This window comes from Lipomyces doorenjongii (assembly GCF_038497915.1).
Source record: "Lipomyces doorenjongii strain NRRL Y-27504 unplaced genomic scaffold V1508scaffold_1, whole genome shotgun sequence".
Classification (NCBI taxonomy): domain Eukaryota; kingdom Fungi; phylum Ascomycota; class Lipomycetes; order Lipomycetales; family Lipomycetaceae; genus Lipomyces; species Lipomyces doorenjongii.
In genome coordinates this window covers 213,068-236,703 of record NW_027118068.1, presented here as the reverse complement: position 1 = coordinate 236,703, position 23,636 = coordinate 213,068, and the positions used below count along the sequence as shown (strand labels likewise).

At 46.9% G+C, this 23,636-nt stretch overlaps 9 protein-coding genes across 9 annotated transcripts; 6 read left to right on the top strand and 3 right to left on the bottom strand.

Annotated features, from left to right (window-relative positions):
- Positions 1-19: 19 nt before the first annotated feature.
- V1508DRAFT_401376 (uncharacterized protein) lies at positions 20-1,981 on the top strand (the record flags this gene model as incomplete). Its single annotated transcript, XM_066938414.1, has 7 exons — positions 20-100; positions 185-397; positions 452-555; positions 608-775; positions 833-1,055; positions 1,107-1,244; positions 1,301-1,981. The coding sequence occupies 7 exons, from the start codon at positions 20-22 to the stop codon at positions 1,979-1,981; spliced, it is 1,608 nt and encodes a 535-aa protein (XP_066798995.1).
- Positions 1,982-2,507: 526 nt separating this feature from the next.
- V1508DRAFT_407574 (uncharacterized protein) lies at positions 2,508-4,709 on the top strand. Its single transcript, XM_066938882.1, has 5 exons — positions 2,508-2,636; positions 2,698-2,733; positions 2,800-2,827; positions 2,889-3,534; positions 3,592-4,709. Coding segments are annotated over exons 1-5 (1,665 nt in total). The 5' UTR covers positions 2,508-2,634; the 3' UTR covers positions 4,545-4,709.
- Positions 4,710-5,051: 342 nt separating this feature from the next.
- On the top strand, positions 5,052-6,934 carry V1508DRAFT_4363 (uncharacterized protein). Its single transcript, XM_066942108.1, has 2 exons — positions 5,052-6,391; positions 6,446-6,934. The coding sequence occupies exons 1-2, from the start codon at positions 5,341-5,343 to the stop codon at positions 6,487-6,489; spliced, it is 1,095 nt and encodes a 364-aa protein (XP_066798993.1). The 5' UTR covers positions 5,052-5,340; the 3' UTR covers positions 6,490-6,934.
- An 85-nt stretch (positions 6,935-7,019) lies between these two features.
- On the bottom strand, positions 7,020-10,420 carry V1508DRAFT_4390 (uncharacterized protein). The gene is made up of 2 exons (XM_066942199.1): positions 7,572-10,420; positions 7,020-7,523 (listed from the first exon to the last, which is right to left on the bottom strand). The coding sequence occupies exons 1-2, from the start codon at positions 10,252-10,254 to the stop codon at positions 7,303-7,305; spliced, it is 2,904 nt and encodes a 967-aa protein (XP_066798992.1). The 5' UTR covers positions 10,255-10,420; the 3' UTR covers positions 7,020-7,302.
- Positions 10,421-12,786: 2,366 nt separating this feature from the next.
- On the top strand, positions 12,787-13,757 carry V1508DRAFT_4333 (uncharacterized protein). Its single transcript, XM_066941978.1, has 3 exons — positions 12,787-13,337; positions 13,400-13,500; positions 13,555-13,757. The coding sequence occupies exons 1-3, from the start codon at positions 13,073-13,075 to the stop codon at positions 13,699-13,701; spliced, it is 513 nt and encodes a 170-aa protein (XP_066798991.1). The 5' UTR covers positions 12,787-13,072; the 3' UTR covers positions 13,702-13,757.
- A 107-nt stretch (positions 13,758-13,864) lies between these two features.
- Positions 13,865-16,863, top strand: V1508DRAFT_347397 (uncharacterized protein; the record flags this gene model as incomplete). The annotated part of the gene is made up of 3 exons (XM_066936690.1): positions 13,865-14,221; positions 14,278-14,433; positions 14,485-16,863. The coding sequence occupies 3 exons, from the start codon at positions 13,865-13,867 to the stop codon at positions 16,861-16,863; spliced, it is 2,892 nt and encodes a 963-aa protein (XP_066798990.1).
- A 1,346-nt stretch (positions 16,864-18,209) lies between these two features.
- On the top strand, positions 18,210-20,115 carry V1508DRAFT_4281 (permease for cytosine/purines, uracil, thiamine, allantoin-domain-containing protein). Its single transcript, XM_066941764.1, has 2 exons — positions 18,210-19,024; positions 19,085-20,115. The coding sequence occupies exons 1-2, from the start codon at positions 18,338-18,340 to the stop codon at positions 19,952-19,954; spliced, it is 1,557 nt and encodes a 518-aa protein (XP_066798989.1). The 5' UTR covers positions 18,210-18,337; the 3' UTR covers positions 19,955-20,115.
- Position 20,116: 1 nt separating this feature from the next.
- On the bottom strand, positions 20,117-21,609 carry V1508DRAFT_4305 (dienelactone hydrolase). The gene is made up of 3 exons (XM_066941911.1): positions 21,188-21,609; positions 20,653-21,133; positions 20,117-20,601 (listed from the first exon to the last, which is right to left on the bottom strand). Exons 1-3 carry the CDS (start codon positions 21,496-21,498, stop codon positions 20,572-20,574), a joined length of 822 nt encoding a protein of 273 aa, XP_066798988.1. The 5' UTR covers positions 21,499-21,609; the 3' UTR covers positions 20,117-20,571.
- A 273-nt stretch (positions 21,610-21,882) lies between these two features.
- Positions 21,883-23,165, bottom strand: V1508DRAFT_407557 (Alpha/Beta hydrolase protein). The gene is made up of 3 exons (XM_066938881.1): positions 22,773-23,165; positions 22,176-22,717; positions 21,883-22,111 (listed from the first exon to the last, which is right to left on the bottom strand). Exons 1-3 carry the CDS (start codon positions 23,017-23,019, stop codon positions 22,082-22,084), a joined length of 819 nt encoding a protein of 272 aa, XP_066798987.1. The 5' UTR covers positions 23,020-23,165; the 3' UTR covers positions 21,883-22,081.
- Positions 23,166-23,636: the final 471 nt, after the last annotated feature.

The window sequence follows — 23,636 nt, the reverse complement described above, 5'->3', positions numbered from 1 at the left end:
GGTAAACCGGCCTTGTAGAATGGCGGGTCACTCCAACGCGTACTCGCTGTCAACTGGGTTGATCGCCGACCCGGAATGGAACAGGCTGCATAGTCTTCTGGTGAGTACACCGCACACCTACACACTAAGATTGTCTTGTTTGGTAGCATGCATGATACTGACTTAAGTGCACTAATGAAAGGAGCAAGATGCGGATAATTTTGAGAACTGGGAGAGTCTGATACGAGCGACTGAGGCGTTAGAAGGCGGTATTGGGAGAAGTTCTAGCACAGAGACTATAGAACAGATTCGCATACTGTTTGACGCTTTCCTCAGGAAATTTCCATTGCTCTTTGGTTATTGGAAACGATACGCAGACATCGAGTTTGCCGTAGCCGGATCCGATGCAGCAGAAGTAGTACGTTGGTAATTGAGTAGATGGTCTAGAGCCTAATACTGACGACAGTTGTAGATCTACCGCAGAGGTGTCGCAGGCATCCCGAACTCGGTCGACTTATGGACCGGTTATTGTTCTTTCAAGATGGACACTTGTCCGGATGAGGATGAAGTCAGAGAGTATGTATTTTAGATATCAACCGTCTGCGACTTATTCCTAACTTTTGATCAGCTTATTCGACACCGCAGCGGAGTTTGTAGGAATTGACTTTTTGTCTCACACGCTGTGGGATAAATACATTGAATTCGAGGAGAGGCTAGAGAGGCCGGATATGGTAATGCAAGTCCTGGAGCGCGTGACACGAATACCGATGCATCAGTATGCTCGCTATTTCGAGAGGTATGCTGGACGTCCAGATACAAAATTTTGACTGGGAGGCTTAACTCGTAGTGATAGATACACGCAATTAAGTGCAAGTAGACCAGTGGAGGAGTTGACATCTCAGGAAGAATTCGATCGAGTCTCGGGTACCCTAAGTGGGGAATTGGCTCAGAAAGACGAAAAGATGCTGCCTACTGAGATCGACCGAGAGCTACGCATCCGTATTCAAAAGTTACACGTCACTCGATTTACAGAGGTACAGCAAGAGACTATGCGCAGATGGCCCTTTGAAGCCGAGGTATGCGTGATTCGCTTTCGAAGTTCCTGTATCGCAGCTAATTCTCTTTAGATAAAACGACCATATTTTCATGTGAAGGCTTTAGACGAGACGGAACTGGTTAACTGGCGAAGATATCTTGACTTTGAAGAGATTGAAGGCGATTTTAGACGTATTCGATTCCTGTATGAGAAGTGCCTAGTCGCAACGGTAAGCTCCATCTACTGAGGCAACTTTAGTAGGTTTTCATTGACTAATAAGTGCAGGCTTTTTATGACGAATTATGGTTCAGGTACGTTCGATGGCTGTCAGCCCAAGAAGGCGACCACAGAGAAGACATCCGAAATGTATATCGGCAAGGTAGCGGCATATTTGTACCGATTGGTCGTCCAGCATTTCGAATTGCTTACGCTCACTTCGAAGAAGCGGAGGGTGACTATGATCTCGCGCGGGATATATTTGAATCAATCCTGACGGAATTACCTGGTAACATCGAGACAATTATTGCGAGAGCAAATTTTGAGAGACGCGTTGCTGGCGTCAATAGCGCAATTGCAGTGTACACGTCCGCGATAGAATCCGGATCATGTGATGTCTATACGAGGGGGGCTCTGATTGCTGAGTGGGCTCGGATATTGTGGACGGTGAAGGGCTCACCGGAAGACGCCAGAGTGTTGTTTGAGAAGTATGCGGATCATTATTTGGATAGCAAATATTTTTGGATCAATTATCTGCAGTTTGAGATCCAACTTCCGTCAAGCTCCGAGACTGAGGCGGAGCGATACCGGTATGTGTCAAAAGTTCACAATGCTATTCGGACAAAGACCCGTCTTCCGCCGTTGGCGATTAAAGACTTGTCGCATACATACATGGTATATTTACTTGAGCGTGGCGGACCTGGGACTATTAAAGAGTACAATAAGCTGGATATCGAAGTAAACGGGTGAGTAACTTACGTTCATCTCTTGCTGATGGCCAACTAATGAACTTTTGTAGTCCATATTCCGTGCAGAGGGATCACAAGCGAAAACTTGCGGAAGACGGGTCGGCCGAAACGATTAACAAGCGGCTAAAGAATATCAATGGACAATCGGTCGAGCAACTAGAGGAATCGCGTCATTATGCAATGGATATTCCTGCGGCAGACTAACGTGTTGTAATATACCATGTAAGATGTAGATATATGTGTTTAGCTTGGGGCACAGTTCCATGTTATGTTATCATAGTATAGGAGGAATATGGACTTGGTTACAAAAAATTTATGTATCTACGATGGGATCATACCCTGTAAATGTATTTTCAATAAGCAACTATCGTAGTAATGTGATAGATAGAGTTCATATCTAAAGACTGTAAAATAAGACGTTCTGGTCAAGAGTCAGACGCTAACTTAATTGCAAGGTTTGCGACGCGTCCAGCGACTGCAAATGCGTGATCGCGCGATTAGTTGCGCGATTGGTTCCAATCGCGCCCTTCTAATTAATGAACAGCGGCGCCTAATCAAAATCATCAACCACCATCCTCGGTTAGTTTCCTATCACGTGCCCAATTCTGACATTGTGATCACGGGAATCAGAATAATCCAGACGACTATTTAACCATGTGTGTAAATGACTTATTATCTGAGGTGATAGTGAATATGATTGCTTACCCATGCCTACAGGTCGAGAAATGCAGGAGGATCGAGAGTTCGTGGACCGTAAGTACTGCAGCAGCTACTTCATTGATTGCATTTGTGCATTATACGAAACTAATCATGGCAAAGGAATTCCGCTTTGACGGAGTTTTTGAGGGTATGTGCTACGGCTCAGAAGGCATCCTGTGATTAGACACATAGATATTAATCGAGCATAGGAGCGCGGAATCGATGCTAATGCCATTCGCCATCGTTACGAAGAAACGATTCAACAACAAGCTACTGGATCGTCAGACACAGTTGTCACAATATCTAGTTCAAGCGCGACCTCTAGATCCCGGAGTCGCGAAGTAGAGACGACGGTTTCGTCGTCTTCGCGGTCAAGGAAACGGACCAAAAAGAAACACGAAGACTCGGATGATGAGGGCGAGCTTTTAGCAAGAATGACTCGACCAAGGCCAGGCCAGATTGATTTTTGTGCGGAGTGCCAGTGTCGGTTTACTGTTACCGCATATTCCAAACCCGCGAGAGATGGAAACGGCTTACTCTGCCACTCCTGTGGATCCAAATATGCGCGGGAAGAGAAGCAGCAGAAGAAGACACAGATTTCTTCTAGAAAAAGGAAGAAGTCTATTGCCGCTTCCCTTTTGGATAAGCAGGAGTTCGCGGTACCAAAATTACAGGATTTATGTATTAAAGTAATCGCGAAGTACATCGAAGACGTGGAGATTTTGGGAGATATTGGCGACTACAATATGGAGAAAATTGCGAGAATTTTATCGAGAAATAGGTCTCTCAAAGATAATACCCTAAAGCTCTTTCTGAACCCGTCGATTAGGCGGTTGCACTTTTGGGATTGCTCTAGTATGTGATACTATCGTTGACGACAATTATCGATTGAGAATACTGAATATTATACAGATTTGAGTTCGGAAAGCCTGGAGTTAATAGCGTCCTATTGTCCTTTATTAGAATCTCTAACCCTGTCTATGTGTGGTCAGATTACAGACAAGGTTATTGATTACTACTCGACAAACTTGCGAAATTTGCACTCACTAACGATAAACGGCGGCTTTTTGATCACTTCAGGATGTTGGGAGAGGTTCTTTGATACGATCGGATCACAATTGGTGCGATTCTCGCTTGCAAATACTTTACGGTTTAACCGTGAATCGCTACAAGCTCTAGTGAGGAACTGTTCGGTAACTTTAGAGGAGCTATCCCTTTCCCGAGTGGGCTCCTTGAAGAACGAGGACATTCGTTTGTTACTGCAATTACCGGAGCTTACGGTGTTGGAACTGAGCTACATGAGGGATGCAGTAACCGACGACGAAGTGATTGCTCTCTTACGAGCGATTGGGCCGCAGCTGATAACTCTCAACCTCGACGATTCTGGCGATCTGACAGACAAGTTCTTGCTCGAAGGTGTTAGACCGTACTGTGGTCGCCTACAGAACTTGTCGTTGGCCCTTTGCGACGGCTTTACGGATGAGGGAGTTCGCGATGTTTTCAAAGACTGGGAATTCAACAACGGATTGATCAACGCCAATTTCTCGCGATGCACGAATGTCGGCGATGAAGCCATCCAAGCCTTGATTGATCATTCTGCAAAGACATTAGTAATTTTGAACTTGAACTCGGTATACAAGCTAACGTCAGCCACATTCCAGTTGCTGGCATCATCGGATTGCGAGTTCCTGTCGCAGCTAGATTTTGGCTTCGTGCACTGTGTTGGTGACGAGGAGATTGAGGTACTGACGGAGCGTTGCAAGTCACTCCAGTTGATCGAGGCTTACGGCAATATTAGAATTACAGAGCTTGCCAAGATCAAACGAGGAGTGAAGGTACTTGGAAGGCAGAGTGATTCACTTTAGTTATGGACGCACCCCTGCACATTTTGCGAATACTTTTATACAGTTACAGTTATAGATATATCAAGATATATCATAACTGTTTCTATTGGTTGTTGTTAATGACCCTCGAATATTTTCAAATGTAATTACATAAACACGTAATATCAATCTCGCTATATGGTAGTTGCTTTTTCTGCTATACGGTTAATGTATACATAAGGAACGCATTAGTCGTCTACGGAAATGAGGGAACCGCATGAGAGAAATCGCGGGTTAGGTTGATGCAGTAAATACGTGCCTCGGATATAGATAGGCTGGTGCCACGTCGCATATCATACTACGAAAAGGAAACAGAAACGTTGGCCGCATTGGAATTTGGAGAGCACAAAGGTGGTTGTTAGCTTCTGGTACAGACAGACCACTGGGTCCTGGACTTGTCGGGACATCATGATCAAGCAACTCGCAACTTGGATGCCCGACAAAATCTCCGGGTTGAGTCCAGACAGCATCTGTGAGGTAGTGGCTTGCCCAGCCGTGGCGGTGCTTGCGCACTCTCCGCCACAGTCATCGCAACGCGAAAAAAATCTGGGACTGACACTAACGCCACGTTCCGCGCCCGTCGCTCTCTTCGGCTGGTCCATAACACGACTACGGTTCGCCAATCTGATTCGTTGTGGTAGACGGTCCTCAAGCAAAGAGAGTCCATAGCACCGACAGTCGGCTGTACACAAGTGGTCTAATCAATTTCATTCTGTCGACAGTTGGTTGCACCACGAGCGTTGTCTCTTTCCTCTCGCCGTGGTCGCGTCCCTAAGCTATGGGTCCTACTCTTCCTTTAATCACGTCGGCGGAATTGGAGGCTCACAACACGAAGAAGTCGGCATACGTAACCCTGCATCACCGGAAAGTGTACGATGTCACTGCTTTTCTGAATGAGCATCCTGGTGGTGCTGAACTGATTCTTGACTATGCTGGCAAGGATGTGACCGGTATCATGGGCGACATTGTTTCCCATGAGCATTCAGAATCGGCCTACGAGATTCTTGACGATTATCTAATCGGCATCCTGGCTACCCCTGAGGAAGAGGGTAGGCTTATGACGCCCGGGCTCGACAAGGACGCATACGTCCTCACCGGCGTCGCCTCTGAGGAGGACCTCTCCAGTACTACAGACTTCGACCAGGACTACAAATCCCACAGCTTTTTGGATCTCAGGAAGCCTCTGCTTATGCAGGTTTTCTGGAACAACTTTCCGAAGGAGTTTTATCTTCAGCAAGTTCATCGCCCACGACACTACGGTAATGGCTCCGCTCCCCTGTTCGGAAACATTCTTGAGCCGCTCTCCAAGACTCCATGGTACGTTATACCTATCATCTGGCTGCCCTGTGTCTCCTATGGCACGTATCTTGCTAGTCGTGGCTTATCGATTTGGGCGCTCGTCCCTCTTTGGTGTGTTGGTCTCTTCATCTGGACCTTTGTCGAGTACATGATGCATCGCATGCTTTTTCACATGGATGATCGCCTCCCAGACAATCGCATCGCTATCACTCTGCACTTCCTTCTCCATGGGGTTCACCACTACCTTCCCATGGACAAGCTCCGTCTTGTCATGCCTCCAGCATTGTTTCTGATTCTCGCGACACCGTTTTATCGTCTCGCGCACTTCTTGTTCCCGTACCACATTGCCATGGCAATTTTCTGTGGCGGTATCTTTGGATACATCTGCTATGACTGCACTCACTACTTCCTTCACCACGCTACCTTGCCGCCGTATTTGAAAGAGCTCAAGAGCTACCATCTCGAACACCACTACAAGAACTACGAGTTAGGATTTGGCGTCACTAGCAAGTTCTGGGACGTTGTCTTTGGTATGTAATATTTCCGTAAATGCCAGGCAAATGTACTAATACATTTGGACGTAGGTACTGAATTAGTCGACACCAGTGCAAGGTCAAAGGCGGCCTAGATTCATCTTCTCTATATTCGGTGGCATCAAGAAGTTTACAAGACATTATATCAAAACTTCAGCCAGTGTCAATGAATATCTTAGATTGTGTCGTTCCGGTGGAACAGCAAAGTGTTAGAAATGAAGACTGCCTGTTAGTAGATTTCCTTCGCATAAACGCGGGAATTTTCTATGATGTATTTGTATTTTGTAGCTTGTTTGTTAATATGGATAAAGGCTGGGCACGTATTTTTATGGACGGGAGTTAACTTGGTTTTGTGTTTCTTAGGAGACTTTTTAGGACCATTCTTTTTACCAAAAAAAACCTGTTAATTTCTGATACTTTTGTGATTTGTAATTTGAATGTTATTGTCCCCAAATGAGTTAATGATTTTTGAGATGTCTCAATTATTCGAGCTTGTCACACACAAGTCAACTGATTCGACATTCCCCATTCTTTAGCTTTTTGCGAGGTTAGAATATGTACCACAGCCTAGCATGTATTTCCCTCCTGTTGCTGTACACTCATGAACTATCGAGGGACCACCTCGTATTTCCCCAGAAAGATTTCCCAATGAAAGCAAAAGTCATAGAATAGAAAAATATATAAACTATATACAGGTAATAAGCACCTTGATGAGAAACAAGCCAATGAATATATACAACTTCCGACGTAGAAAATGCAGCATCGAATAAAATATTACGTATCAAACGCTAACGCAACAGTAGCACCCAACCATGCTGCGAGCCTGGTACAATACTCAAAACATCCCCCCCCCCCCAAACAAACGAGAACAAAATAGTTGTGCTGCGGGCGAGAGACACAACACATATCTATGCACCCGAACTGCCATACTTCAATGCCCAGTCTTCAAAGGCTCTTAAACCTTCCTTTGAAACGCTAGGCCTGATGTTCTTCAAACTGGCTTCGAAATCAATGAATTTTACTGGCCGAATTTGGTCCCGAGGGGTAGATAAAAGTGCTTCGCCCAAAGCGCGAAGAGGTCCCATTGCGGCGTCTTTTGCGACTGCAGTGATGTCTGATCCCGAGAAACCTGTATCTCATTAGCACTAATGGGGCTACAATAGATAGGGTAACATACCATCAGTCAATGCCACCAATTTTCTTATTTCTGCCTCACTCAAGTCATGCACTTGGTAATTCAACAGGGTCTCAATCTGCTTCGTACGGGTCTCAGGTTCGGGTAATGGTATATACTGTCTCCTAACAAACCGTCTCCTGGCAGCTTCATCTATCGCCCATGGCAGATTTGTCGCCGCGAGAACTAACACCCGTTGAGCGTCATCGCCCTCTTTATGTTCCTTGCCTGCAGCGGCATGCGCAAGATCACTCCATTTAACGAGAAACTCGGTTTTAATCCTTCGGGACGCTTCGTGCTCACCGGTATCGCTTCGCGAAGACAACAATGAATCAATCTCGTCCACAAAGATAATCGATGGAGCCAACGCACGCGCAAGTGCAAATAATGCACGCACGAGTTTTTCACTCTCGCCGAGATATTTCGACGTTAGCGATGATGCCGAAATGGCGAAGAAAGTACTCTGCGACTCCGTCGCTACCGCTCGCGCAAGCATAGTTTTGCCTGTCCCAGGTGGTCCGAACAGTAGCATACCCCTCGCTGGTTCGCGAAGTCCTTTGAACAAGTCCGGACGCAAAAACGGGTAAACAACTGTTTCCTTCAAACTCGTCTTAGCCTGCTCTAAACCGGCGATATCATCCCAGTGAACTTCGTCGCCTTTCACTATAATTTCGTTAAGAATTTGACGTGCAGCAGTTTCCTCAACTCCAGTAATGTTCTTGACTGCCGCGTTCACACGATTATTCCATGCCTGGTGTTCAGGATTAGGTGTATCTGGTAGCAGCGGTGGTAGCGGACCACCAAGCGTTGTAACATTTGTATTTGGGGAACTTGTTGCCGGAACAAGTGCTTGGCGTTGCCGTCGCTGCGGTTGAGGCGAAATGATGGGTGCTTTGGTCTTCGCAGATGAGGCATGGGTCGGTGACATCCTACGTGGAATACGGTTACCCGTGTCAGATTGACTAGATGTCAGACCGTAGGGCTGATGCGGCTTGCGTTCCTTGTCCTTCCTCTCCTCCTTCGCTGTTGCAGCTAACGCGGCGGTAAGCGGATTACTAGTCGCAGTCATTCCTGTAGGGGTAGGACTCGTCCTCGCGGAGCCTTGTCGATGCTTAGTTGGCTGCGAATCGCGGAGAGTCCGCTTTGGCGATATCCGACCTGATGATTTTGCTGCTGACTGCGGATAAGGGAAAGTCGATGGTGGGAGAGTAAGGGACTCAGGAATGGGTATGGGTGTGGGGACCGACGGTGATAACATGTCTGACGATGACGCACTGGGTGATCCAAATGGCGCCGGGTTCCGTGGATGTTCCGCATTGGCTCTCGAAGTTGGAGGGGGCGGGGACGGTGGTGGCAGAGGAGGTGGCGGAGGAGCTGTCAATGTAGTTGGCAGCGCAGGTAGTGATACGAGAGGTTCGTTGAGTGGTCTTACCGCTGAGTTGCCGGACGGAATTTTGCGCCTCACAAACTTGCTCGGCTTTATCGTTGTCATTGGGTGCGGGTCCCAAAAAGAGCCTTGCTGAGGTGGAAGAACTGGTGGAGGTTCCGTCTTAATTGCATCAGCATCTACAACAGCAGTCGTCAGCTTCGGCTGCTCTTTGACTGTTCGTGGCAGCCCCGGCAGACTTGCTGTAGGAAGCGCCGGTGGCTGCCGCGCAGGTATGGTGCGACCGTTCATCCCTGTAGTTGGCTGTGATGTCGTGGGTGAAGGAGACCGAGAAGATGGAGGACTTAGACCTCGTATGAATTGATGCCGGTGAGGCATAAATTCAGCGCTCAACTTTGGGGGGGTGCGAGCCGGAGACAAAGATATTAACGGAGGCTGATGTTCATCGTCAAGTAGCGAGCCCGTTGACAAACTTCGTCGTGGATCTGGAACAGAATTTACCGATGCGGCTGTCACCGTAGCGACAGCCGCTGGTGATGGCGAGGGGATGGAGGGCAGCGACGATGAGGAAAAATTCTTAAACGCAGTATGCATTAGATACTCTTCATTGTCCTTATTTTCCGAACTGCGCCTAGATGTAGTCCCGCCTGCTCCAGACGACAACGTCCAAGCTAAATTCGCGGCCGTTGTTGCTGGAACTGCGAGAGGGTTCTTGGTTGTTGAAGACATCGTGTGATTGTCCTTCTTCGAGCTCTTCGGGCCCCTCAAAGTCATAAGCATCGATTTCTTTGGCGGACTCTGTGACCGAGGGGTATCTGCCGAGTTGGATACAGTTGCACCGGCTGATAACGACCGTAACGGACCATCCGGCCTCATCATCTGCTTCTTGCCTCGTGCAGTCTGCTTGGGCGTCTGATGAAGCTTATGCAGGGGTTCGTCTTTCTGCATTTTCCGCCGATCGGCTCGCAGCTGTTCATAAACAGTTTTCAACTCTGCCGAAGTCAATGTATTCCCAGCGAATGCGGCCGCATACGAATACACTCTGTCTTTCGATTGGCGCTCAATGTCGACTATTCGAGCATAGAGGGTAATGTCCAGCGACGAGACCTGCGGACACGCCACGATCTTTGAGTGCTCGTTCTCGATCAATTCAAGAGTGTTTAGCCATCCGTCTAGCGCAGCGGCCCCATTTCCACGGCCGTCCTCAAACATGGCGTCCACAAAGGTGCGGTAGGCCTCCTCGTAGATCCTTTGAAGGACATTGTCGGACGCGGACGCGCGCTTCGATTTGATGGGCATCTTGCAGCGGCAGCCTCGAGTGCTCGCTTATGTTATTCGGACCGGAAATCGTAGCAGTCAGAAAGGAAAGGCTAGTCGGTCTGGCAGGCAGCTATCGAGCCTGAGTGGATAGCTGAAGGTGGCTAGCGTCAGGGTTGGGAAGTTTGAACGCCGCAGGCGCGGTGACGATCGCCAGCCAGCCGAGTTACGAATAATCAAAAATTCTGTCGGTGTTTCCCTCCTTCAACTCTAGGTCAATCAAAGGCAGAGATATCGGGTATATATACGACTTTGTGGCAAAATGCTATTACAGATGTTATGAGTTTTGTATCCAAGTTCGCATATTATGGTGTTATTATTGTGGTGGAAATGTTGGGCAGTAGGAATCGCCTTGCCGTGTGGCGCGGACTCACACAACTGGACGTGCCAAAATGGTCGCAGGAGATATATACATATTTTATATGAACCGAGATTCTACTAGAGCGGCGCAATTAGTAAGTGCAACTCTTCAGCTTTCTAATCGTATAATTAGATGTGCAAAATCGCTACAGTGATCCAAAAGCGCAGTTGAGCGCTGGAGCGAATACATAGGCAGGTAGGTCTCAGAGTCTGTCAGTATGCAGCTTGCGCTGCCGAGTCCATATATTAATTTAGAAACAACCATGAAACACCCCAGTTATCGCCTGCCCATGTGCACGACACTTTTCAGGATTTTCCGCTACGTATACTCAATTATGGACAGCCACGTATGAACACCGGTAGCCTGACGAGTACGCAAAACTTATGCTGTTATAGGAACCGCAAACTCAAACTGCACAATGGCGCACCCCGCCTCAGTGCCTGAGAGATGACGTCATCGCTAACGTAAGGCACACGAGCTACATCAAGAAGATCGTCAACTTGATGCGCTAGCCGGCCTGGCCTGTGAAAACATATTCTTTATAGGTAATAGATACAATAAAATTTATTATTTATAACTTCGCAATGCATAACTCAAAGAAAATGGTGTGTATTTACAAGAAATGGCGCAGATGTTTAAGCAGGCGAATTCGCCATGTTCAAACACTCAAGGCAAAAAGCTTTCACACACACAAGGCAAAATACTCCATGAAATCATAAAAACAACGATCGGCAATCTCAAGCATTAAAATTTCCGTCAATAACATCTCTGTTGTACAAATGAATATCAGAATCATCAGGTCATGCGCATGGTCGGGCATAGATCTTCAGGACTTACGGGACACCCTGACCCACAGGCTCAATAACACAGCCTATCCATCAAGCCGTGCATTAAGTCCGCCAGTTTCCACCCGTATCCACATTCTCGCCGTTAGCCCTTAACCTTGTCATAAAAACGAGCTGCGACTGTAAAATCCGTCCGTGGAAGCCGAAGACGTGCGTCGAGCCTTCGTCGATGTGTTCTTGTCAGCAATGGTAGTTTCAGTATCGTCATCGGCAACAGCTGACTGGTTCAGGTTCTGTTCCTGTTCGAGTCGTCGACGTAGCTCATCGGAATTTTGCTGCGCAGCCTGCTCCTGGGATTTCCGTCGAAGCGCGTCACGCTCGGCGCGATTCATGCGGTATGAAAAGGCTGGAACATGCGTACTGGTTGCGATGAATGAGCGGGGCTCGGGATTGAAACGCGCATTGTAGCCCTCGTAAAGATCGTGTCGCGAGTAGTATGAGTCGTCGTGGCGGTGTACCAATGCCCAGGTCATGTTGAAGCCGAATTGGAATGAGAAATTAGGAGAAAAAAAATAGAGTGCCAGACGAGGATCAGAGAGAGAGAGAGAGCGCAGTATGATGTATTAGCGCTGCGGGATCGCACTCTATATATATAACTACTTTGGGATGCAGGGGCGGTGGGCCATATGATTGGGGGACCCTGCAATGCAAGAAATTGCGAGTACGTAGTCTGTGTTGATGAGGGTTAGTCTACAGTATCGGCCCATCATGTGGCCTGCTTCTAATTGAGCTACTTCGTCGGCTGTTCTCCCGCAGTCCGGCGGCAGCAGGTGCAAATCCAAGTAGCTATTAAGCCATCAACACACAGGCCACACTCACTAGCGCACGCCACGCAGCCATTCCGTGAGTCGCCTCGGCTTAACATTGCCCTTGCCCTGACCTGGCGATGAAGCTTCCATCTGTCATCCTTCGTTCCGAACGGACTCAGCCAACTACATACAAACGAACCGATAATAATGCGACGGTATAGTGTCGCGCTTGTCTGACGTGCCAGCACATCGACCCAATTCCTAGAACGCATGTAACAGAAAAACTCTTCAGCGGTCCTACAAAAATTCGTATTAAACCCTGAAATCCAATTTTTCGTGTACGTGATCGCACGTGATTAGCCAATCTGATTCTTGTGCGCAGAAAATTCTCAGCTTACTTGCGCGCGATTGGTGCACGCTTCCTGCTAGATCCGCTAGTATTGCGTAAAATAACCTTGTAGACGCGATATTATTTCATCGTGCTTGTTGATGGCTTAATGCGTGCAATGGGATGCAGATCAATTGATGGATTAGATATGGACAATTAAGTAGTAGTCGTAGTCCAGCATCAATCGAGCTAACGTATTACCCCATGTGAATATAGAGACACCTTCGTATCAGCTTGCAGAATGCTTTTACTTAATAGTTATAATTCGAGCTATAAAAAGCGCGAACCGAAGTGACGTTTCTCATATCTCTAACCAGCTAATACCAGTCGCTGTTGCTCACAATTGTCGCCAAATCACGTGCCAGAGTACGAGATGTGTCGTCGGTTTGTTTACTAAACGCCTTTCCCGTTGCCTCTAATTTGTCTTCGCACAGATTATGTGACCGACGTTTGAATAATGGATTGGTCACCAACAACTACTAACAACGAGAAGCAAATGAAAGTAACAAGTTACTGCGAACTTGAGGCTCAATTCAGCCTAATCACTGCGGCCTGCTATCCGCCTATACTAGCGTCGACATTAGAAAAGCTACGATCAGCACCGGAGAAGCTGATAACACAATGGGCTATTGTGCACAAGTGTTGTCGCGCGATGTTGGTCCAACAGATTATTTCCTCGTTAGAGTATGACACAGACGCTCTAGAGGTTCTCACGATATGCTGTACGTGCCTCAAGTTAAAAAAACCGCCATTAGAAATCCTAACTTTAGATATTGTTCGGCAGGTCGCACAAAGGAGCTCAGAGACGAGGCTCTGTCAGTAAACTCGACTATCTTAGACAAGTTCTTGAAACTAGCAATAGCAAGCGACCGAGATTACGAGAAGGTATTTACTCTGCGATCCAGACTTGTAGGCTTCGAATACTAGTATTATTGATAGTATTCGCAAATTTGCTTTTCTCTGCTCTCACATGACTTGCCGTCTACGACTCTGGTCCCTTCATCGCTCGCGACGTTCATTATAGACCATGTCGTGCCGCATCTGTACGTTTTGAAATGCACCGGCTTCATAAATAGTTGGCGCTGACAATCATGCACCTAGAATCAAATCTACCACCATATTCACTTTGCTCGATCTATACACTCTTCTTTCACATGGCCACGCCCACTTTCTCACCCGCCTCCCATCAGCACAGCATTACGCTTTACACTCAGCTCTTGGGACGTCGCTCTCAAACAATGACACCTCAATGCTCCTTCTTGCGCTTGCGTGTATTGCTCGTCTAACCGCCTCAGACACCATAGCAGATGCGACTGACGCAGCTGACCTTTTTAGCGGAACCAAGTGTCTCAAGGTCCTCCGACTGGCAGGTGATATAGTCGTTGCCGCTGCGTCTGCCGGCATTGTCGAAATCTCCGACACAGTCAAGCGAGAAGAAGATATAAAAAAACATGCTCTACTTGTTACGCTTGCCAAAGATATTGCAAATCGGGTCAATGTCGAAGATCTAAGACAATGGATAACCGGCAAAGTGTGTGTACGGTTGAGCAAGAAAGTTGTGGAGAAATGCGTCACGCGACATATCGACGTGCGGATAGTCAATGGTGTAAAGTCCCTCCGGGTCGCTCTTTGCCTGAAATAATTTTCTAATATGAGATTCAGATTTTGGAATTCTTCGCACTCTTGCAATCGATTGTGCCCGACATTAACCACATGGAGAACGTAATCGAGATGCAGATCGATAAAGCACTCGGCGAAACGTCGGATAACGTCGAGTTCCAGATGATTGCTGACAGAGCCTGGGCTTACGTTAAGATGGTAATTGTCGATTTGCAAGCTGCTTGATTTCTTGTTCTAATTCTCCCGTAGTGTAATCCGCCAGCGAAATTTGGAAGATATATAGAATCAGCGTATCGCCTTGGTACTCACTCTCCTGAACCATCCGTGATCTCTGCACAGCGCCTTAAAACATACCAAGATTGGATTGATTCAATTATCGAAGTTTTAGCGCTACCATCGGATGACCCAATTCAAATGCAGTACAGAGATCTACTGGCTACCTATTTCACCCACGCGCAAGCTCAAGCTTATTATCGAGGACTTGAAAATTCGCCGCCGGCTGTAGATTCACGTCATTTTTCGTCCTCATTGGCTGAGGATATGACGAAGTTCAAGTACAAGCTCGCAGTTTTGCCTTTGTTTGTCTACGCGTCTTCGACAACTGGACTTTCCAATCAGCTTATGGTTCGCGAGATGCACACTAAAGCTTTCTTGATGATGCCGAAGGTATTGAGTCTACAACTTTCGAGCATTCCCTGTGGCGCGGTTCTTGCACCGTCAATTTCGATAATAGAACATCCAGCGACACCGTCTCTGGCAGGCTCAACGTCAACACTAATCGACTGGCGTGCACGTCTGCTCTCAGAGCTCACACAAGACGCAACCCGACAGCACGAATCTGTGATTGCTTTTGTAGCCCATTTATGCCGAGATCTCGAACGCCGATGCGAGCAAGTCGAAGCACCCCTGCGACAACTTGAAGCTCAATTTTCCGCTCTCAAAAACGAAAATGAGTTGCTCGAACGCGATTTAAAAGATAGCCAAGTAGTTCTGAAAGAGCGTGAAGCCGATATCAAAGAGTTAAACGACAAATTCGTGGACCTGACCGGGGACCTGAGGGACAGAGACGAGCGGTGTGCACTGCTTTTGTCTGACAATGAGAGTTTGAGAACGGAGCTCGCGCGTGTTGTGAGTGAAGCTCAAGTGAGACATAGCCGGGATAAGTCAGAGTTTCAAAAAAAGCTAAACAAAGAAGAGGAGAACCATATGATTAAAGTATCCGACCTCCACGACAAACTGGACCAGGCTGATGCTATGGTCCGAGAGAGGCAGCTGAAAGCTGACAAATTTGAGGCCATAAGCTGTGAATTGGAAGCCGAGAATACAAAGGCAAGAACGCGTATTAGCGAACTGGATAAGAACAGGTCTGAACTACAAATGAAGCTCGATTCACAAGAAGAGAGCATACTCGACCTAGAAAAGCAGGCTGAATTGGCACGAGAATCAATTTCGCAGCTACAGAGAGAAGTCGAAGGATTGCATATTCATAACACCGAACTGATACAGCAGTTGGGAGATCAGTCGAGTCGTGTCACAGAGCTTACTGAAGCGTATCCTGCACAGCTCGCGATTAGGGAGCAGGAATTCCGAGCGCAGATGGCCGAACTTGAGCAGCTGCATGAGGAACGAAATAAGATTTCACAGCAGGAGCATCTGGATGCGCTTACTGCTCTAAAGCAAGAAATTTCCCGTACCAAGACACAAGCCGACGAGTCAATTAGTGAGCTGGTTCGGGAAGTAGAATTGTACCAAATGAAGCTAAAGACCTTGAAGCAACAGACTTCTACAAGAATCAAACAGCTAAAGACGCGAATAGGTCAGATGGCAGAGAATGAGGAACGACAAAATCGGGAACTGGCCCGAGTTCAGTCTATGAGCAAGAAATTGATTGGCGTCATGGCATCTAATATTGAAGTGGCCGGCACACCAGCAGGCCCAATACCCAGTTCTGCGACAAACAGACCTCCGGAAGTAGAGGATGATGATATGGACTATTTTTCGTTAATGGGGTCTCTCAGGGAGCCAGAGCAGATACCAATAATGGGAAGAAAGGAGTCTCGCAAATCGGCAACTACGGCACAGAGCGGTCGAGTTTTTGCTGACACGACGAATCGAGATCACGAAGCCACGAGACGTGAGCGGATAAGCTTAGCACCTGGTGCGATCATTAACAAAATGGTTCCTCAATCGGTGAAGCAGAGTCGTCGCATGACTGTCAATGGAGACCTGGCATTGACGACGGAAATGCGTGGTAGTCGGGGGAATGAGGACGAAACGTTTGGCAATGAACAATCGCGACCGGGCACTAAGTTTGTTCACCTTGTCGGCGCAGATATTCCGTCAACCGGAAGTTCAGCGAGCTCTACATCGTCGGCAAGTACTTCCATTGCCAGGACAGACTTGGAAATTATGGATACAGCAGATAGACGTGACTTAGATGACTTTGAAGATGAAGACGACAACAAAGTTCGCGCAAAGAATAAAGCTGGACACCGGTCAGGGCCGATGGCGACAAGTACGCGGAAAGGAGAAGGAATGCCGGTGGATGATGGACACGGGACGCTATTACGTCCTGGAGATCAGACGACGTATTATGGAAGTACTCCGGACTTGCCACACGATATATAGGGACAGTTTATCAGTAAATATATACGTACTTATCATGGAGTACGAGTCGGAAATGATTTAGCAACTTCATTGGAGTGCAGCTTCTACACTTGCCTATAAAAAACCGGCACACACACAGCTAGCGCGATTGACTATCGACAGTCTAAGATATTTACATTTCGAATGTTGCGTTGAGAATGATATCTTGCTATTGTTATGGTGGTAATATACATCACGAAATGAATATTACGTTCGTCCTTCCCAATCGTGTAGTAGCAAATTATACCCACGACCGACTCCAGCCGACAGCGGACAGCAGTTTCTGTGACCGATAAAGTTTATCAGATCTAGATTGTGGTTCAGCTCTGAGCTAAATGCAAATTTTTTGTAGAGGTTAAATAAGTATAATGCCGAGCGGAGTAGTACTCGGCAAGCGGGATGGCTGAGAGTGCATTTCATCTCAGAAGCATGAAATTTGCACTGGTTGTGTGTGGCTTGTCCTGTGCTTGTAGGCACTGCTTTCATCATTAGCGGATCAGTCGCTCGGCTGTCCCGAGCTGTTGTCCCTGCCACTGTGAATCCTGATATTCTTGGTCATAACTTTTACATTTGCGCTACTTCCGCAAGCTCCAAATGCATCTACTGAGTGTTACTGGGTGTAGATATTGGATTTACCGTTAAAATTTATGACAAAGACGCCAAGTCGGTTGTTACAGAACGCCACGCGGAAACTAAGCAAGCGCCACCGAGTAAATTACAGCCGTATTGCCATGAGTCATCCCGGAAATTAATTTTCTACAGGCTCCTCAGATGTGCACACGTACGTATAGGCTGATCGGGATACTGCCGCAAATACGTGCAGTCTATCATGCTGAATCGATTCTCACGATCAGTGAAGTGTGGACAAGCGGTACATCGATGTTAATTGACGGGATCTAAAAAAAGCTTGCTAGTGAACTTGAACTGTTTGACTTCCGAAGTAAGTTGCGCACTTTGCAACAGCCGTCTCGGTTGTGAGAAAAATTTTTCGCCTCCAAAATAGACTGCTATCATCGCAATGGTCAAGTACTGCCATACTTTCCAGACTTGCGGCAAGATTGATGCACTGGGGCAGCGAGAATCAGTCTTCTTTAAACCGACAATGAAGACGATTTGTCCGAGACAGCTGGCAGAAACAAGCAACGCCTGTCGGCTGCTTATCGACGCCGCTATAGAAACTTGATTTGGGCATGACGGCATCGAACTCCAGCGCGTGCGAGAGAACGTGCTGTCGTTATCGCCGTTGTGTGCAATTCTGCTCCACGGCCAAAGCTAAATCAGTACGATTTCATGGTCTGCTTTGCGGTACTCTTAGCCTCACGATCTCAACACTTTTTCTGTTGATCTGCTTGCTCCTAAGATGGCCACGCTCTTCCCCGTAGTTCCAGCTCTCAATTGGTCGTCTTTCTCTCAATACCAACCTCCGACAGTAACAGCAACGTGATCAGCGGCCATCATGACATCACTTGCTGATACTGCTTCTGATATTGAGAAGGACGAGAAGCGTAGCGGCGCTGTCGCATCGGAACCAGAATTTGACGATAGCGATGTCCAAGACGGGACAGTCCGTGAGAAAGACCTAGCTGCGCCTAACAGCTACTTCGCTAACTTTCAGCGACTGGCCCTGAAGTATCGAATGGAAGCTCGAGGAATCGAGCGTGTTCCAGAAGATGAGCGTATCGATAAGACGGTCTACTCTCCGGCGTACTTCTGGTGGGCAGTCAATATGGTCCTGTCACCGGTCGCGATTGGCGCTTTGGGTATCTCAATCTTCGGCATGACGTTCTGGGATTCGACTCTTACGATTATATTCTTCACGATATTCGGCACCATTCCTGTCGCATTTTACTCATTGTTTGGTCCAGAATTCGGACTGCGCCAGATGATCATCTCACGATTCTGGTTCGGATACCACGGAGTCAAGATTTTTGCAGTCCTGAACGTCATCGGTTGTATCGGTTGGAGCGCGTTAAGCACAGTTAATGCCGCATCAATTCTCCACTCTATTAACGGAGGCGGCTTACCGACATGGGCTGGTATGCTTATTGTCGCTACCGGAAGTATGCTTACGCTGTTCGGGTACAGAATTGTTCATTTCTATGAGCGTTGGGCGTGGCTTCCTACTTTTGCTATTTTTTTGATCGTGAGTTTATTTCTCTTTCTACTACGATATTTCTACGTTGCTAATAAATTCGATCCATAGGTCATTGCACGACTCGCAAAGTCGCATACTTTTGCCCCTGGAACATTGGCTGCGGGGCAACTCGAAGCCGGCAACGTTTTATCTTTTGGTGCTGCGCTCTTCGGTTCCGCGACAGGCTGGGCGACATATGCAAGTGACTACACGGTTTATCAAAAGAAAGATGTCAACAGGACCAAACTCTTCTTTTCTGTCTTGTTCGGTGTATCGTTCCCACTTATATTCACCGGAATCCTTGGGGCGGCACTCATGGCAGCAGCTGTCAATACTCCTCACCTCCTTGATGCATACAACGAGAATGGCATTGGCGGCGTGCTTTATGGCGTTGTTGTAACTGACTCGCTTCACGGGTTTGGTCAATTCTGTCTTGTCGTGTTGGCGCTGTCGACCATTGCCGTCAACTGCGCCAACATTTATTCCATCGCGTTCTCGATCCAAGCAATCTCGCACTATTGCGCCGTTGTTCCGCGTATTGTGTGGACTTTCCTCGGTGTATGCGCGTCCTATGGAATTTCCGTGGGCGCGTATTACAATTTCGAGTCATATATGGATAACTTCATGAATATTATCGGATATTGGCTTTGCATATATGAAGCTATCTCGTTGCCGGAGCACTTTTGGTTTAAAGGAGGACTGAGCGGATACAATGTAGAAGACATCACCCATCCTGAGCGTTTACCTCCTGGATACTCTACTTTATTCTCTTTCTGCTGCGGTATCGCAGGCATAGTCGTCGGAATGTGCCAAGTCTGGTGGACAGGTCCCATCGCCAGGATGATTCCAGGAGACTTGGGATTCGAATTGACCTTTGTATTTACGTTTGTCGCCTATGTAGCTACGAGACCTTTAGAAAAGAAATACTTTGGTCGTTAGAGGTTGTTAAATAGATAAGATCATTGTTGGACAGTATTGATAGAGTACTTAATTGTGAGTTATTGAACGCTGGCTGGTACAGGTTGAAAATGAAAAGTTTGATAATTTTGTAATTTATGACGGGAAATATAAATTGATACAGAGTAGAACATTGACAAAATTAAGTCAAAGCGAGTTTCCTACCAATACTAGGTCGCGAATTGGTGTGACAATCACACTGAAACTTTCTCATTTTTGGGCTTGATATGTTTCAGCTCTGCGCTCTGGGGCATATGTTATCCTGGAAAACTAACAGCCATGGCCGTTGTGCGAGTCATCACACCTCGAATAAGTATCCCACTGTGTCAGAATAAGCAGAAAGAAACATGATTCACGGCAGCTGTTCAATCTTAGTGGTGGTATCAAGATTTAGAGTCCCAGATCGGCTTCAGGAAGGGATCAGTGACTACACCTACAATCCGCTAGGAATGTCGAAAGTGTAATATAATATGTATTAGCCGTTGAATTAGAACGAGGCACGTAAATATCGACACATGCAAAGTTACCACCGTAATCATAAATACGCTGCAATAATTCCTCTCGATCTATGGAGTGGTTCATGAATGTAGATAGATCGCCTACATAAACTTGTGGAACCACTCAATAACCTAGCCATATCGTTAGCGTTGCGATAGATCCAGACATGTCGCGGGACTGACCTGTTTCTTCGCATCATCGATTCCATTGCGAACGTCTTCTTTCTCCAGGTTGCCCCGTACAGCAAATCCATGCTTCATGCTCTCATACCACTTCAGCTCAAATTCGAAGTTTTTAACCTCCTGCGTCGTATTCTGCAAGATACTTTCGATTGTAGCCGCGCCTTGCTTCGTGACCGCCTGATCCTTTGTACCCAAACCAATCGCCAATGGCACACTCAACCCTTCAATATCGGCAGGCAATTTTAACATACTGGGATGCATGGCTGCTGTGGCAGCGAACACATCTTTGCCGAGATTGGATTTGGAGAGTAGTACGGTGTATTTGCCGCCCCAGCAGAAGCCGACTGTGAAAAGTGGCAGACTTGAGTATTCTGAGGACTTTATTGACCTGGCAAACTTGAGGATCTTAGGTGTAGTAACCGACGGTCTTGCCGCGATCGCAAATGGGATAAACCGTGACATCAACCACATCCTGTGAGAGCTGCGAAAGGCATCATTAGACTCTTTCGAAAAGCAAGCAGAACGGGGTACTTACAACGACTGCAATAGTCCTCCATTCTCTAAAATATCCTCTTTCAGCTCACTCTCCTTAATGGGAACCCATGGCATGAAATTGGGAACGTAGACAACAAAATCGCCTTCTTTTGCATACGCGTCGGCCAACAACCTCGCGTTGGGTAATTCCCAACCGAAGATATCCGTAATGTACAAGATCACGCCCTTCGGGTTCTCGGGAATCGGTGACACGTACGTCTCAAATCCAAATAGATTCGTAGATGAGCCTTGAGGAGTGGCCGTGTGCAGAGTGCCAGAAGTGCATGCGGAGCACGGTAGCGTTGACGGCATCAGTTGGTCTACTTGATGAAGCGTGATGACGAGTACATCGAATAGTTCGGAAGCGGTGTGCGTGTCTTACTTAAGAGCCGGAATCCGGCTCCGTTTTATCTTTCTGACCATTCGGTATCGACATCCAAATTTTAAATAATAATCCGGACTCACAACTCTCTGCGATAGCTTTTCGTTCGAAATAATACGAGGCTTGAGAGAATACGAGGCATGCCCGGCCAAACTACAAGAGCTCGTTTACGGTGCGGCTCAAGTAAATGGCATTGAACACGACGGATACGATAACGTCCGAAACCCCGGAATCTGGAGTCGGATTTAAGTGTGCAAATTAGTTCAGTCGATTACAGTCTGATACAGACTTTAAAAAATTGCAGGAAGTCAACGAAGACGATTGAATATATGCAATTTATCGGTTTGTATAGATACTCGTTCAGATTACGCTAAGTGTACAGTACCTTTACCACTTTCATGAAATTTCAACTCTAACTTTACAGAAGGCCTTTTTAAACGGACAATGGCGTTCCGCAAAACCCAAACAAAAGATTGGCAACCCAATGCTTCTGCAGTAATCGCTTACCAGGTCTCACAAGTGCTTCGTGAACCAGTCCAGTACCTGAACACAGTCAGTAAATCAGCATTACGCAATGTGGCATAGAAGACAACCAAACTACACGTACTTGTTTCTTCGCGTCTTGCATACCCTTGGACACATCCTCCTTCTCGGTGTCGCCCCTTACAGCAAAACCGTGGATCATGTCCTCATAAAATTTGACCTCGACCTCGACTCCCTGCTTAAGGTACATTTCCTCCAACTTCTTCATGAGCGACGGCGGAGTAAGGTCATCCTTTGTACCAGCGCCAACACTGACAGGTACAATAGTGCCCTCTATATCCGAAGGAACGCTCAATAAACTAGGGTGCAATGCGGCCACCGCATTAACAGTCCCTTTCTTTACTTTGTCGGTACCCATGATCAGTGAGTATCGTCCTCCCCAGCAAAACCCAACCGTGAAGATAGTTGTGTCTGGCTCGGAAGCTTTCAAGTCCTCGAGGAATTTTGCAATAAGTTTTGTCGTGATTGAAGGTCGGGCACGGTAGAGGAACCAAATAAGTCCTGGGTACAATGTCAATTTCTGCGACAAGCCAGTGAGGAACGAAGGCGCGGTCGTCTCGTTTACTGGCGCAAAAGCATCAATTGACGACAGAGGTATTGGATGAACTGATTGTGGATTGTAGTTAGCTGCATTCGCTAAAAGTTTCAATTGCAAACCTACAAGGAAAGAAGTCTGGAACGATAACTTTAAATCCACCCTCCTTCGCATACGCATCAGCAAGTAATCGTGCATTTGGTAGCGTCCAACCAAAAATATCTGTGATATACACGATTGTACCCTTTGGCTGTTCTGGAACAGGTGAAATGTAGACCGACCGGCCAAACATTTTTTCGGTATCAGTGCCTAGCGGCTCGCCCTTGTGGATCGAACCACTAATGCAGTCTTTGCAAGGAAGACTGGAAGCCATTTTATCCAGCTGAAATATAGACCTCAGGCGGAAAGTGGTCGACAATAAATATATGAACTACTCAAATACTAATTATGGGTGCGATCAATGACGGCATGTGATGGAGGGACTCTCGAACTCTATTTCTGGGTTTGGGTACTAGACGCATCTGTAAATATGTTAAGCGCTTCATCTCATCGATGTGAGCTTCCTACGATTATACTCAGCAATCCCATCAGAAAAAAATATCACTTTGCTAAAGAGTATCTAAACACGATGTCTCAATAGTTGATGATTTACATAAGCTCTTACTGTGCACGTCTTCCCGGATTGACACCTCGTCACATGTTAGCGTGAACGACCAGTTGGCAATGATGTCTCGGCTTGATTCACACAGATATCCGATCTTGGGTCTGATCGAGAACCAAAGTGACATTGTGCGTCATGACATTGCAGACTGATGTTCACCGTCTATTAACTATGTGCGCATGCAACACAATGCTTCCGTTCGCTGAAGCAGAGTAGCGCAGACTAATAGTCCGAGACAGAGGTTGGATAAAAATAGCAGCGAGAAGACATATGATGCCAGCCAGCCCGAGCGCAAGTTCTGGAAGATTCACAAATTAGGGGGCACACTC